Source organism: Eurosta solidaginis, chromosome 4 (assembly GCF_040869045.1).
Source record: "Eurosta solidaginis isolate ZX-2024a chromosome 4, ASM4086904v1, whole genome shotgun sequence".
Lineage (NCBI taxonomy): Eukaryota > Metazoa > Arthropoda > Insecta > Diptera > Tephritidae > Eurosta > Eurosta solidaginis.
Window position 1 is genome coordinate 157,998,027 of NC_090322.1, and position 16,312 is coordinate 158,014,338.

General features: G+C 34.2%; 1 protein-coding gene across 1 annotated transcript; it reads right to left on the reverse strand.

The window, feature by feature from the left end:
* Positions 1 to 14,134: 14,134 nt before the first annotated feature.
* On the reverse strand, positions 14,135 to 15,713 carry LOC137248276 (collagenase-like). Its single transcript, XM_067779150.1, has 2 exons — positions 15,437 to 15,713; positions 14,135 to 15,341 (listed from the first exon to the last, which is right to left on the reverse strand). Exons 1-2 carry the CDS (start codon positions 15,673 to 15,675, stop codon positions 14,783 to 14,785), a joined length of 798 nt encoding a protein of 265 aa, XP_067635251.1. The 5' UTR covers positions 15,676 to 15,713; the 3' UTR covers positions 14,135 to 14,782.
* Positions 15,714 to 16,312: the final 599 nt, after the last annotated feature.

A 16,312-nucleotide genomic window follows, 5' to 3' on the forward strand; every position in this document is an offset into this window, starting at 1 on the left:
GTGAAGCTTTGCATCATCACACAAAGCACCTACCTATTTTTTATTTTATATTTATCTTAAAAATCGTTTAGATATGTTCAAATTTCACCAAATGTTTACGTGTATAGCATATATTATTTATTTTATATTTATCTTAAAAATCGTTTAGGTATGTAGATCTGTTCACTAGATATTTCTTATCTTATACATCCGATTATTCGGAGATTACGAACGGGATAAGATTATTGTTCAGACCCATTCATTAAAGGTATGAAGTCTTCGGCATAGCCGAAGACAGTCCCGTCCTTACTTGTTAGTATTAAGATAATTATGAATGTGTAGGTTAAGAAATGACCTATAAAAGAGAAAGAACTTCTTTAATAAAGGCAATCATTTTCAGACTTCCAAAGTCATAAGTTCTTTTTATTTAAACCTAATATTTCATGGCGATCCTGCCAGTCTAGATCAATAATAAGAAAAACTGCTAAAAGATCTAGCTGCTCAGAAGTGCCTGTTAGTAATAATAACCAAAGCAGGATTCGCCTGTAAACCTAATATTTCATGGCGATCCTGCCAGATCGATCTTAATAAGCATACAAGTTTGCTGAACAAGCAAACATTGCTAAGACGATCTGAATGGAAGATCCTGCCAGTTCGATCTTAATAAGCATACATGTTTGCTGAACAAGCAAACATTGCTAAGACGATCTGAATGGAAAATCTTGCCAAGTTTTTTTTTAATTTAAAAAAAAAAAACGCGACAAAGGATAATTGTAATACGTACACTTTACCTTACCAAGGATGACGCTTTGTAAAGCATAAAACAGTAGAGCCTAAAACACTTTATTTTAACCAACAACCAAATGCCACTGCAAATACCACAGATATTTTGGACAAAAGCATAATCGAGTGGAATATCATCAAAGATTCAGCAAACCACAGATATTTTGGACAAAAGCATAATCGAGTGGAATATCATCAAAATATTCAGAAAACCACAGATATTTTGGACTAAAGCATAATAGAGTGGAATATCATCAAAGATTCAGCAAACCACAGATATTTTGGACAAAAGCATAATCGAGTGGAATACCACACCAAAGGGACAACATAAGCGAACCGAATATTTTAGTAACATCCAATTGGCAGCATGATTGGCGGAGAGCAGGACTTATAAGTATAAAATTTAGAAACAAATTGGGCGGCCTTTACGGACGCTAAACCATTAGCAAAAATGAAAGTTTTTGCTTCGGATTTTTTTTTTTCTAAAATAGGAATTGAAAATAAATAAAATGTTAAACGCTCCTTTTCAAAGAAAATTTCATGGAATTAGCAAAAAAAATCAAAATGTATTAAATTTTAAAGAATTTTTTAGCTTGAGAAAAAAAATATAACATAAAAATCTACTTTGTTAAAATTTAAAGTAAAATTTTTATGAAAAAAAAGCAGTAGCAGGAAAATTAAAATTTCTTATTTGAAAAAAAAAATGCTAAAATGCCAAAAATCTTAAATTAAACAAATTTTTCCAACAAAATTTTGCTAAAATCAAATAAATAAGGAACAAGTAAGGAAGGTTAAGTTCGGGTGTAACCGAACATTACATACTCAGTTGAGAGCTATGGTGACAACATAAGGGAAAATAACCATGTAGGAAAATGAACCGAGGGAAACCCTGGAATGTGTTTGTATGACATGTGTATCAAATGAAAGGCATTAAAGAGTATTTTATGAGGGAGTGGGCCATAGTTCTATAGGTGGACGCCATTTAGGGATATAGCCATAAAGGTGGATCGGGGTTGACTCTAGAATGCGTTTGTACGATATGGGTATCAAATGAAAGGTATTAATGAGTATTTTAAAAGGGCGTGGGCCTAAGTTCTATAGATGGACGCCTTTTCGAGATATCGCCGTAAAGATGGACCAGGGGTGACTCTAGAATTCGTTTGTGCAATATGGGTATCAAATGAAAGGTGTTAATGAGCATTTTAAAAGGGAGTAATCCTTAGTTCCATAGGTGGACGCCGTTTCGAGATATCGCCATAAAGGTGGACCAGGGGTGACCCTAGAATTTGTTTGCACAATATGGGCATCAAACGAAAGGTGTTAATGAGTATTTTAAAAGGGAGTGGGCCTTAGTTCTATAGGTGGACTCCGTTTCGAGATATCGCCATAAAGGTGGGCCAGGGGTGACTCTAGAATTCGTTTGTGCAATATGGGTATCAAACGAAAGGAGTTAATGAGTATTTTAAGAGGGAGTGGGCCTTAGTTTTATAGGGGTTCGCCTTTTCGAGATATCGCCATAAAGGTGGACCAGGGGTGACTTTAGAATTTGTTTGTATGATATGGGTATCAAATGAAAGGTGTTAATGATTATTTTAAAAGGGCGTGGGGCTTAGTTCTATAGGTGGACCCCTTTTCGAGATATCGCCATAAAGGTGGACCAATGGTGACTCTAGAATTCGTTTGTGCAATATGGGTATCAAACGAAAGGAGTTAATGAGTATTTTAAGAGGGAGTGGGCCTTAGTTCTATAGGTGGACGCCTTTTCGAGATATCGCCATAAAGATGGACCAGGTGTGACTCTAGAATGCGTTTGTACGATATGGGTATCAAATGAAAGGTGTTAATGAGTATTTTAAGAGGGAGTGGTCTTTCTGGACCAAGGGTGACTCTAGACTTTGTTTGTACGATATGGGTATCAAATGAAAGGTGTTAATGAGTATTTTTAAAAGGGAGTGGGCCTTCGTTCTATAGGTGTTCGCCTTTTCGAAATATCGCCATAAAGGTGGACCAAGGGTGACTCTAGAATGAGTTTGTACGATATGGGTATCAAATTAAAGGTATTAATGAGAGTTTTAAAAGGGAGTGGTGGTAGTTGTATATGTGAAGGCGTTTTCCAGATATCGACCAAAATGTGGACCAGGGTGACCCAGAACCTCATCTGTTGGATTCCGCTAATTTATTTATATATGTAATACCTGCCAAGATTTTAAGGGTTTTTTATTTCGCCCTGCAGAACTTTTTCATTTTCTTCTACTTAATATGGTAGGTGTCACAACCATTTTATAAAGTTTTTTCTAAAGTTATATTTCGCGTCAATAAAACAATCCAATTACCTTAACATGTTTCATCCCTTTTTTCGTATTTGGTATAGAATTATGGCATTTTTTCATTTTTCGTAATTTTCGATATCGAAAAAGTGGGCGTGGTCATAGTCGGATTTCGTTCATTTTTCATACCAAGGTAAAGTGGGTTCAAATAAGTACGTGAACTGAGTGTAGTAAAGATATATCGATTTTTGCTCAAGTTATCGTGTTAACGGCCATGCGGAAGGACAGACGGACGACTGTGTATAAAAACTGGGCGTGGCATCAACCGATTTCGCCCATTTTCACAGAAAACAGCTAACGCCATAAAATCTATGCCCCTACCAAATTTCAAAAGGATTGGTTAATTTTTGTTCGACTTATGGCGTTAAAAGTATCCTAGACAAATTAAATGAAAAAGGGCGGAGCCACGCCCATTTTTAAATTTTCTTTTATTTTTGTATTTTGTTGCACCATATGATTACTGGAGTTGAATCTTGACATAATTTACTTATATACTGTAAAGATATTAAATTTTTTGTTAAAATTTTACTTTAAAAAACATTTTTTTTTAAAAGTGGGCGTGGTCCTTCTCCGATTTTGCTAATTTTTATTAAGCGCACATATAGTAATAAGAGTAACGTTCCTGCCAAATTTCATCATGATATCTTCAACGACTGCCAAATTACAGCTTGCAAAATTTTAAATTACCTTCTTTTAAAAGTGGGCGGTGCCACGTCCATTGTCCAAAATTTTACTAATTTTCTATTTTGCGTCATAAGTTCAGCTCATCTACCAAGTTTCGTCGCTTTATCGGTCTTTTGTAATGAATTATCGCACTTTTTCGGTTTTTCGAAATTTTCGATATCGAAAAAGTGGGCGTGGTTATAGTCCGATATCGTTCGTTTTAAATAGCGATCTGAGATGAGTGCTCAGGAACCTACGTACCAAATTTCATCAAGATACCTCAAAATTTACTCAAGTTATCGTGTTAACGGACGGACGGACGGACGGACGGACATGGCTCAATCAAATTTTTTTTCGATCCTGATTATTTTGATATATGGAAGTCTATATCTATCTCGATTCCTTTATATACATATGTACAACCAACCGTTATCCAATCAAACTTAATATACTCTGTGAGCTCTGCTCAACTGAGTATAATAAAAATATTCAAGTAAATTGGAATGTTTAGGACACTTCTGTAAAATAGTCAATTAACTTCAGACAGTTCACCTATCCTTTGGAGAAAGCCCATAGAACATTTTTATAAGGTTTAAAAATTAAAATTACTTTGTTCATAATTATTAAAATGCAAAGAGATTCCTCAGTTTGGCCTCTCTATTGGTGGGACGAAAATACCCGACACACTAGGGACCTACAAAAAGAATTAGAAGGCGTAAAGAAATTGTGGAAGATAATAGGAATGGAAAGGGAACCCACAATAGAAGATATAATAAATCTCACAATCAAGGAAGAAGAAATAATGAGAATGATTAGGAGAGTGTTCCTCGAAAATTCCAAATGTTAAGTAGCATCTGAAAAAAAAAAATATTAAAAGTTTGTTTAATACGAATAGATAAAAATATTTCCAAATATATTATAAACTACACTAAGAAAATTTTTTTTTGGAATATTAAAATTTTTTTTTACCCTAAATAAAAATATTCAAGGTTCGAATCGAGCTCAAGGCCAGAACAATAATTTTTTTTCTAATGATAATTATTGTTATTTTTTAATTTTTCTAAATTTGAAAAATTGTATTTTGTTTTAGGAATAGTAAGTAGAAAATTTTTCAGATAACTTGCCATAGCTGCGCAGATCAATAGGCCGATAAAAACAAAAACAATTCTAAATAAAAATATTTTTAATCAACAATTTCCACAAAATAAAAATTCATAAAACAAAATATCTAACATCTTATTAAAATTAAAGAACTTTCAAGATGTCTTGGTGGACAAAAATAGCCCAAGGCATTATGGTAGCCATAGCTGGCTACGAGGTAGGAAAAGGAAACTCTGAAACATCAGAGAATAGGATAATAAAATATGAACCCCCAGCTGAACCAGAAACAAAAGCTTCTCCAAATATTCCAGATGTTTTGTTAGCAGTTATAGGTTGCGTATTCATGCTATTGATCATCACAATAGCTATGATGCTCAAAAACTATATCAAGCCACAAATCGTATCTAAGAAACACCAGTTTTTGCAGCCCATTACCTAAACCAAACCCAAAGCTGAGGAAGAGCAATAAATACTTCACATAAATTTCAAAATGTAGAAATCGACAGCAAACGCAGCTTCGAGAGTTCTGCCTAAAATCAATAGCAAATAAATAACTCCGTTGAATGTTCCTGACAAAGATGGTCAGAAAGCAATAGGAAATTCTAGGACAGTGGAAGTAAGCAAAACCTAACGAAAAAAAAATACAAATATTTTTCAACCAGCCCAAAACTTTTGCAATACCCCGACTTCAATAAAGAATTCTGCATAACAACAGACGTTAGTAGGTATGCTTGCGGAGCAGTCCTTAGCCAAGAACATGATGGCAAACAGTTACCAATTGCTTACGCTTCTAGATCCTTTAGAAAAAGCGAAACAAACAAAGCTACAATAGAAAAAGAACTAGCAGCAATCCATTGGGCCATAACCTTCTTCAGACCATACGTTTATGGCAGAAAATTCAAAATTAAAACCGACCATCGCCCTTTTACATACCTTTTCTCTATGAAGAGTCCTTCATCTAAGTTAACACGAATAAGACTTGATTTACAGGAGTATGATTTCGAAGTGGAGTACATTGCTGGAAAAGAAAATCCCATCGCGGACGCATTGTCTCGCATTAACATAACAAATTTAAAAGAAATGTCAGTGGAAGCATGCAAAATAATGAAAGTCACAACTAGATCAACAGCTAAAAATATAAAAAATAATGCTAAAATTCAAGAAAGTTACACTGAGAACCCCAAAATATATAAAGCGCTAAATTAATTTGAAGTAAAAAGATATGTCAGGCTCGTTTTCAATCCCCCGAAATTATATTTCAAAAAGGGAAAGAAAATTTGTAGCACTATAAATACAAGCAACCTAATTGTAGATGATAAAATTGACTTAGGACAATTCTTTATCAGGCTCGAAAAAGAAGCCCCCAATTTAGGACTTGGAAAGTCCTAAGGGGACAAATTGTCCTTAGGGGACAAATTGTTTAAAAGTAATTATACTCGAGTAGGCAAATTTATTGAATTAGGAAATAGGGTTCTCAAAAAATTAACAATTGCACTAACCCCAGAGGTTGTGTACGTGACTAGTCCCGGGAAAATTAGAGAAATTCTGCAGAAATATCATGACGATCCTATTAGTGGTGGCCACCCAGGAATAAATCGCATGATAAAGAAAATCAAACAAAGCTATTGCTAAAAAAATATGCGAGGTGACATAAAGAAACACGTAAATAACTGCATCCACTGCAAGAAGAATAAAACAAATAAGCATATAAAAGAGCCAGTGACAATAACGGAGACACCTTCGAGGGCTTTCGATATAGTACAGATCGATACGGTCGGACCATTACCAAGGTCAATAAACGGAAACGAATACGCAGTTACCATTATATGCGATCTCACAAAATACTTGGTAACAATCCCAGTCCCGAGAAAACATGCGATAACAGTTGCTAAAGCTATATTCGAGCATTTTATTTTGACTTATGGTCACATGAAAACAATGCTAACAGATATGGGAACCGAATACAAAAATAAATCATTCGAACAGCTGTGCAAATTGCTATAAGTTGAGCACAAAAACTCAACACCATACCATCATCAAACTTTGGGCACTGTAGAGCGTAGTCATAGAACGTTTAATGAATATGTACGATCATACATATCTAGTGGCAAAGATGATTGGGATGAATACCTAAAATATTTCGCGTACTGCTACAACACGACCCCATCGACCGTACACGGATATTGCCCTTACGAGCTTATATTCGCGAAAAATCCCCGATGTACGAATTCTTAAACGAGAATAAAATAAGCCCAGTATATAATCACGAGGCATATGATAAGGAAATTAAATATAGACTTCAAATAGCACAACAAAGAGCTAGAAAATTAGTGAAAGAAGCTAAGGAAAAACAAAAAGTCACTTACAACAAAAGTAGCACCAGTAAGGAAATAAAATTAGGAGATTTAGTATTAGTAAGAGAAGAAGCTAGCCATAAGCTAGATAATAAATACAAAGGAAGTTATAAAGTAAAAAGTATAGACAAAAATAATAATTATACGTTAATACCTAATAGTATAGGAAATAGAGATAGTACAAACAAAATAAAAGAAATAATAGTCCATAAGAATAGACTTAAACCCATTTAAAATATCTAATCATTCCAATTTACCCGATTAAGCAATAAAAGCTTCTACAAACAAGCGGATTTTAGATGGGTCGACACATTTAAAATCCGGCTATAAAATAAATAAAATAAACAAAATAAATAAAATAAACAAAATAAATAAAATAAGTAAAATTTATATTTCTATATGTAAAAATTTAAAATTCTAAAAAAAAAGGACTTGTACAAAAACAAAAGAAAAAATATATGTAAGATGCAAATAATAAAAGTATGAAGGTCAGCAAATTAGAAACTAAATTCAAAAATTCTTTCAATACAATATCAAGTTACAGTAAAATACCAAAATCATCTAAATGCAAACAAAGAGTCTTATACAATTGTTCACAAAACAATTATATAATCCTCTTTTTCTAAGGCGGATGGTGTAGCATTAAGCGTCTATGCCCACCTATGCAATACATTTTGCGGCATTACGCATAATGAACTCCTATGCAATACATTTTTAACAGCACAATCATATTACTATATTATACAAATTATTGACCTAACACAGCGGTTACCTAACATCAATAGAATGCCGAATATGAAACTCTTGTTTGTTCACAAATAATAAATTCTGCTTATTACACTGGTCGACGGCCAAAATTTACCAGAGACGCCGTTATGAAATTCGTATGTAAAACCACCCCCTGATTTCGAAAATCGAGTTCATTTTTGATTCCATGGTACCGTTTTTGAGATATTTGCAATTTACCGTTATTCGAAAAAACCAAAAAGATGCCACCATTTAATTACGTATATCTCACGAACGGTTAAGCAATTGCAAACAAGTTTACAGAATCGGAAAGACGATAAAATTTGATATAAATGCATCGTACATTGTTTTTTGCTCAACCATATAGTTGTCGAGATATTAGCTCATCATTTCAGATTTTTGTTTTTTTTTTTATGAAAAAATATGAAAAAAATTACTCTTTGCGAGGGCAGCATTCCAAAACTACAACTTTTTTTCAAATATTTTTTCTTTACATAAAGCTCCGTTTAATTAGAAAAAAGATAAGCTATCACTGAAGAAAATCGATGTAAAACTACGTAAGTTATAAGCGATCAAATAAAAATACCCAGGTTGCGCAACTTCAATTATGTATACATACATATATAAAAGGTATAAAGTGTAAATGGGATATTATCCTCATAAACGAATAACACCATAGCAATGATAATACTTTTTCTTTAAATAAATCGAATAGTACTTTTAATACTCGAATTGTTTTATAGTAGGTAGAGTGGTTGCATCAAAGGAAGAGCGGTTGGGTTCGAAACCTGCTGTAGGCATGTAGTTATAAACATATATTTCCGTCACTTATGGGTAAGTATGCAGGTAGATTTTCAAAATTATTAGACACAGAAAATTTTTAAAGCCTACATCTAAAGCAGGTAGTATTTTCTTTTCCCGACTTCGTATAAAAAGGAACCTTTCTGTCTAGGTAAGATTTCATTTTTTCAATTTTATTTTTGTTCCGAGTATAAATATGAGTTAATGCGCCTTTAAACTTCATAACATCTGCAAGGCTCGCCGGAAATAGTTCAGTTCATAAGTCAAATTACAAAACCGTGATTTATTTAAAAAAAAAAAATAAAATGAGTAAAAGGACGCGAGAATTTGAGTGTAATAACGATCCAGATATGTTCTGTTTCATGTGTGGCCAATATACTATCATAAGGCGACGACGAGTGTTCTCAGATCATATCAAAACTTTATACTCCAAGTATTTTGGCATTGAGCCTAAAAATGCTGAAAAACCATGGACACCGAACACTTTGTGTACATCGTGTCGAGTAGAATTGATTCAGTCGGAATCAGGACAATAAATAAAATTTATACACCTATGATATGGAGAGAACCTACTTGCCATTCAATAGAGTGTTATATTTGTCAAACAAAAGTCCTTGGCGTTGGAAGATCAAGAAGAGTAACCTATGCCAGCGTACCTACAGTGACATTACCAGTACTACATTCAACGGCAGTTGCGGATCCAGTTCCATTGTCAACAGTAATATCTGAGTGCGGGGAATCAAGTTGTACTGAATTTCGCATGGGAAACGAGAGAAACGTTCTGTCACAAGCACAACTTAATGATTGGATAAGAGATATGGAACTATCCAAGGAAAAGGCCGGGATTCACACTTCTCGTATGCAACAATTTAAATTTTTGTCATCCGATGTTAAGGTGATATATTGTAGAACACGTCACGAACCATTTTCCAAACACTATACCAAGAAAGACAGTATATGCTACTGCAACGACATTCCTGGTTTATTAAAAGAGTTGGGTCAAATATATGATTCAAAAGAGTGGCGATTGTTCATAGACAGCAATAAACTGAGTTTGAAGGCTGTATTATTGCATATTGGTAACAAAAAGCCTTCTATCCCGATCGCACATGCATTAAATACAAAGGAATCCTACGAGGAAATGCAAAAACTACTCAAATTTATCAAATATGAAGAGCATGAATGGAAAATATGTTCTGATCTCAAAGTCGTTGCAATGCTATGCGGTCTACAAAGTGGCTGCACCAAGCACTGCTGCTTCCTCTGCAAGTGGGATAGCCGAGCTCGTAAGGACCACTACGTCAGAAAGGATTGGCCGGAAAGAGTCGAGTTTACCGTTGGTGTGGATAACATCAAATACACCCCTCTTGTCAAGAAAGAGAAAATCATACTTCCACCCTTACACATCAAGCTCGGTCTCATTAAAAACTTTGTTAAGGCTTTGGACAAAGAAGGTGAAGCATTCGACTATTTGAAAACAATTTTTCCAGATATTTCTCAAGCCAAGATAAAGGAAGGTATTTTTGTCGGACCACAAATAAAAAAGTTGATCAACAATAATCAATTCAAAGGACTACTCTCATCAGTTGAGGCAGCAGCGTGGGAATCCTTTGAAAAGGTCGTTGCTTCTTTTCTCGGTAGACACAAAAGCCCTAACTACGAGCAGATAGTGAATGACTTAATCAATAATTATTCGAAAATGGGTAAATATTAAAGGCCTATTAAAATTAATTTCCCAAAATTCTATAACTTGTTTACCTAACTAATATTTTCTTTCCAGGCGTAAATATGTCGTTAAAAATTCACTTTCTGCACTCACATTTGAGCTTTTTTCCGGCAAATCTTGGCGACGAAAGTGACGAACATGGCGAATGGTTTCATCAGCAAATGAAATTAATTGAAAATCGATATCAAGGATTCTGGGACGTCGCAATGATGGGTGATTACTGCTGGTTTCTCATAAGAGAAACCGATCCTAAACTGAATAAGCGTCAAAGTCGAACACATAATTATTTCGACTACATAGTAAAATAAAATTAAGATAAAGATTGTGAGAATATAGTACAAACATAAATAAATTTAAAAAAAAGTTAAAAATATGGGTAATTTCATTCATAAATTGAACTTTTAACTAAATAGAAACAGAGCATAGCTAGATATTTCACTCTTCTTTATACCATACATACGTTTTGAGGTATACGTTGAAATTGCGCAACCTAGGTATTTTTATTTGATCGCTTATAACTTACGTAGTTTTGCATCGATTTTCTTCGATGATAGCTTATCTTTTTTCTAATTAAATAGAACTTTACGTAAATAAAAAATATTTGGAAAAAAAGTTGTGTTTTTGGAATACTGCCCTCGCAAATAGTAATTTTTTTCATATTTTTTCATAAAAAAAAAACAAAGATATGAAATGATAAGCTGATATCTCGAAAACTATCTGGTTGAGCAAAAAACAGTGTATGATGCATTTATAGATGATGCATTTATAGATGATTCGTGAGATATACGTAATTAATTGGAGCCATCTTTTTGGTTTTTTCGAATAACGGTAAATTGCAAATATCTCAAAAACGGTACCATAGAATCAAAAATGAACTCGATTTTCGAAATCAGGGGGTGGTTTTACATACGAATTTCATAACGGCGTTTCTGGTAAAGAGAAAAAGTTGAAATTCGTGGTCCAGTGTTATCAATTTTAACTTCTCACCAAAATATTTACATACTACCAATAATGAGAATTAACCAGACATTTCATATGAATATCGATTTGCAGACGAATGCAAACATATTTACATATATTCATTGCATGCATACAAATCTACATGTATGCAGACTATGCATACAAATCTACAGGTAGGCATACCATGCTTACAAATCTACATGTATGCATACCGTGCATTCAAATCTACATATATGCATAGCTTGCATACAAATCTACATGTATGCAGACTATGCATATAAATCTACACGTATGCATACCATGTATACAAATCTACATGTATGCATACCTCTATTACAAAAGTACGTATTTTTTTTTTAGTATTAAGATAATTATGAATGTGTAGGTTAAGAAATTACCTATAAAAGAGAAAGAACTTCTTTAATAAAGGCAATCATTTTCAGACTTCCAAAGTCATAAGTTCTTTTTATTTAAACCTAATATTTCAAAGGAGACAAGACTTAATGCTCACGATTGGCATACTAAGCATACAAGTTGAGCCTCGTCAGTAAAAGCAGATGTAGGAAGGGCGAACTGCAGGAAGAAACAATTGCACGTTCCGTGTGTCATGCGATCGAGAGGTCAAGGCTCCAGCTACCAGAGGCGACAGAGTTAAAGAGTCAAACAAATTCTGGTAACACTATGGACACTTTCAGTATTTGAGGAGTCTTTATTGATCGGTCAGTTCAACCTAACCCAACCAGAGTCTAAGTCAGAAATTATGTTGTTGTTGCTGCTTTAATCGGTGAATGTTTATGTATCCGCCTAGGGATGTTTTTGTTCTTCTTGTTTCGATCTTACCGTTTCAGTCTTAAATGGTAAAACTAAAGTTGTTATTTCAAATTCCGAAACACTTCGGTATTAAGAATTAAAATTTTTTCAGGTATGACGAAGATTTTACCACATTCTCATTTTGTAAATGTATGTGTGCTCATCACTGATCTATCTCGACAAGTTACTGCCATCAGAAGCTACCATTATGGAGACAAAATTTTTAAACTCTACAAGCTTTCCTCAACTGAGTATAAAAATAATCAAAAAAGGATATTCAGATTCCTGTAGCCTTGCAGGTCTGCCGTTAGGGATGAGAATTATGATATCCGATATAACAGGGGCGATCCCCGTCTATACACATTATATGCCCTTCCTGTATTAACTTGTTATTGGAGGTGGCGTGCAGCCACACGTTCCAAACTAAAGATCTTGGTCTTACTTTATATTTTTTTCTAATTTAATAAAAAACATGCAAGGGCGGAGCTGTCTTCGGCTGTGCCATAACTTTAATGAATGGAGCTGAACAATAAAGTGTTGAATTTAAAAAAATTCACAAAATCTGAACAATCAGTTGTATGGGATATATACTATATGTACGACCGATCTTAACGATTTTTTCAGACAATAATGTATGCTTTATTGTCAACATGCTGGGAAGTTTCAAGCTTCTAGCTGTTAAATTGAGCAATAAATTTTGATAAACTTCCTGTCTGAACAATCGGTTGTATGAGATATATATTATATATATGACCGATCAAACACATAAAAAAAAAAACAAAAAACAATGTATGCCTTATATGTAAACATCCTGTGAAACTTCAGCCTTCTAGCAGTTAAAACAAGAAATAAATGACAAAACCCTATTATTTGAAAAATATGCTAAATATACCAACTCACCAAATTGCATCGACATATCTCAAAAATTGAGGGACTAGTTTGCGTTCAAACAGACAGACAAACGGACGAACAGACATACGGACGGACGGACATGACTAATTAATTTTCATGAAAGGTATAAAGTGTAGATTCAAATATAAAATTTATAATAACTTAACTCATGAAACTTGCAATGTAGACATAATTTCAACAATCAATAACAGTCACTTGAACTTGGGAAAATATTTATTTACGCACAGCTGAAAATTAGACAATGGTACCTTGTACAAATTTGCCTCTAACAAAAAATAAAACTTATAAAATTGAAATTTTTTCAATTCTGCATCAAATTTTTAAGAGCTGAACATACTCGTAAAATAACTTCTAAACGTTCTTTTGTAAATATTTATGTCAGATTTGAATATAGCAGACAATTATGCAGTATTAACACTTTTCCGAGAAATATCAAAACTTATTTGTATTCATTGTATGGAGTAAGGGTATATGTGAGCAGCAAGTCGCAGTGGTGTGGTGGTAGCGTTATCCGCCTTTCCCACCGAATGTTCTTGCTTTGTAAGTCCATAAAGAAGAAGAAATTGATCCACCATTAAGTATACCGAAATGATCAGGTTGATGATCTAAGTTGACTTAGCCATGCCCGTCTGTCTGTTTGAACGCCAACTTTTCCCTCAAGTCTTGCGATATCTTGATGAAATTTGGTGAGCGGGTATGTACTTGTTTCCGATCAGACATTTGTCGGAACCGAACGGGTCGGACCAATATAGCTTATTCCTCCAGAGATATTTTTCAAAAAAAAAGTTTTCTGTAATACCTTCCCGAATTTCTCAGACAGAAGCTCAAAATTTACTCGATGTTTTTATATATGGGACATACTATTTTCTGAAAAAATGGCAGACCGTAATCAAATACTTACGTATGCGTCATATATTGTACAGATAAGTGATACATGGTCATAGCTGTCGTATGTACACAACAAAAAAACGTAGATTAACGATGTATTTATTTTATATTTATCGAAAATGAAGCTTACGTACATCTCTTTTCTGTATACACACATCTAATACAACTGATATTATAGTAAGAAATAGTATCTTTAAACTTCATAGCGTAAGGAAACCCCTTTATCCTCCCTTAGAATTTACAAACCCTAAAACGCGTTGCAAATAATTTTCGTTCTCATTTTACAGAAGTAAGCTCTATAGTACTTTTTATTGAGTTCAAAATACTTGTGATGATACAGTTTAGCATAACGAACGTAATCTGAATGTAAACCAATTTTCTTATATAATTTGAAGTAACAAGACTTTTTGTTATGCAAAAACTTTAGTTTTTTTAGGGATGCAGGCTTGCATTGATTCAACGCATGAAAAATACGTTTGGACACATACTTTTCATATGAATTAAGTATGATATCATTAAAATATAAAACGTTCTAATAAATATCCGCATTATTTTGAGACCAAGTTATTTTAGAAGCTATCGCGCATTAAGTACTTCAATTTCGAGAAAAACGTGACTTTTTCGGTTATGCCGAGAAACCAGATATATGTATATGCAAGGGTGCCGTGATGACTCATACTTATAATTAATAATTTTGAGGTCAATATGTTTTAAAAACACAATCACTTTTTTTAATTAAGCGTACGCTCCATAGTTCTTTGAATCCAATCCAAGTAGGAAGTGACACGAGTATGCCCAGCAGGTTTACCAGCGTCACATCCATCCGGTGAATGAAAAGATATAATACCAATTTGTAGCTTTGAAGATGCCAACACCAATGGACCACCAGAATCACCATCACAATTTCCAATATGATTGACAGTGGAAGTACACAAAGTTTCGGGTTCGATATCAGGATATTCATAATCACATACGTTGTTCGGGATCACTTTCATATTGCCAACCTTTAAAACAGGTGAATACGGTGCGCTTTCAGAGGTACGACCCCATCCAGAAGCTAGTACAGGTTCACCAATATAAGTGTCATAGCTTGAAGCACATTTTGGTAGGGACACCTGTTGAATGGCATCTGTAAATGTTACAGTTGCAATCTTGACCAAAGCTATATCATTTATAAGAGTGTGGTCATCGAATTCCTCATGCATTTTAATGTTACATTTGTCCACTTCCCGGCTTACAATAGGATCTAAGCGAGTGATACTGCCTAAGTACACGGTCCCACTAACAACTCTGAAATTGAAAGGATTAACGTACGTGATTAACTTATTAATTTTTCTTTTTGCCTCACACCTTAAAACATACAGTACATATAATTCAAAACTTACTTAAATGTACAATGAGCAGCCGTCAGCACCCATTCATCGTTTATGAGAGATCCACCACAAAACAACGAAATTTGACCATTATATAACGACAAACCAGCTTGATAAGGAAAATCATTAGCACCAGCCGTTTGACCATTTGATATACGTGAACTTACAGCTACCTTTTGCGCCATAGACCCCCGATTTTCAAACGCCGAGGTGACGCATAGTAGGAGCGACAAAGCTATCAAAAATTTCATGTTGCTTCTGTTCAAGCAAATTTAGACTGATTAAAGCATAGGCTGTTTTGGTTTATTTATAGTATAGTTCAATAGCGTACTATGGGATAGTTTGCAATATTTTGTCATAAATGCATATATGGGTATTTGGCTGCGCAACAAGCGAGATTTTTATTTTCTATCGATTATGGATACTTCGGATAGATTTTAACTTTTCAACTTAAAGTTTCAATCGGTCTAGAAAGAACAGAACAGCGATCTAATATATAAAATTCTCGTGTCACTGTGCTTGTGGTTGTATTCTTTCGAAACGGCTCGACCGATTCTCATGAATTTTTGTGAACAGCCTCTTAATTTTTTTTCTTCACAAAACTTTTTATACCTACCACCCTCTGGGGCTGGGACTTGGGATGGGATTGAGTCTGGGACTAGTACCCGGACTGGAACAGGGAATAAGGTACGGAGAAGCATAAAGAGAACTAGAGATAAGTAAAACGGTGGAAGGAGAAATAGGTAGAGCTAGATTAAGTTAGAAAAATGGTGATAGATGGAGCGAGGGAAGAAGGACAGGGAGCTAGAAAGAATAAAGGGATGAAAAAGACTGAAAGGAAGAAAGAGACGCAGAGAGGGGAGTGCATAAAAGGATAAAAAAGGAAGA

Excerpts from the sequence above, each read along its gene's own strand:
- LOC137248276 (XM_067779150.1), bottom strand. The coding sequence starts at position 15,675 with ATGAAATTTTTGATAGCTTTGTCGCTCCTACTATGCGTCACCTCGGCG. Across the intron at positions 15,342-15,436 it reads GCTGCTCATTGTACATTTAA|AGTTGTTAGTGGGACCGTGT; the intron begins GTAAGTTTTGAA and ends TTTCAATTTCAG.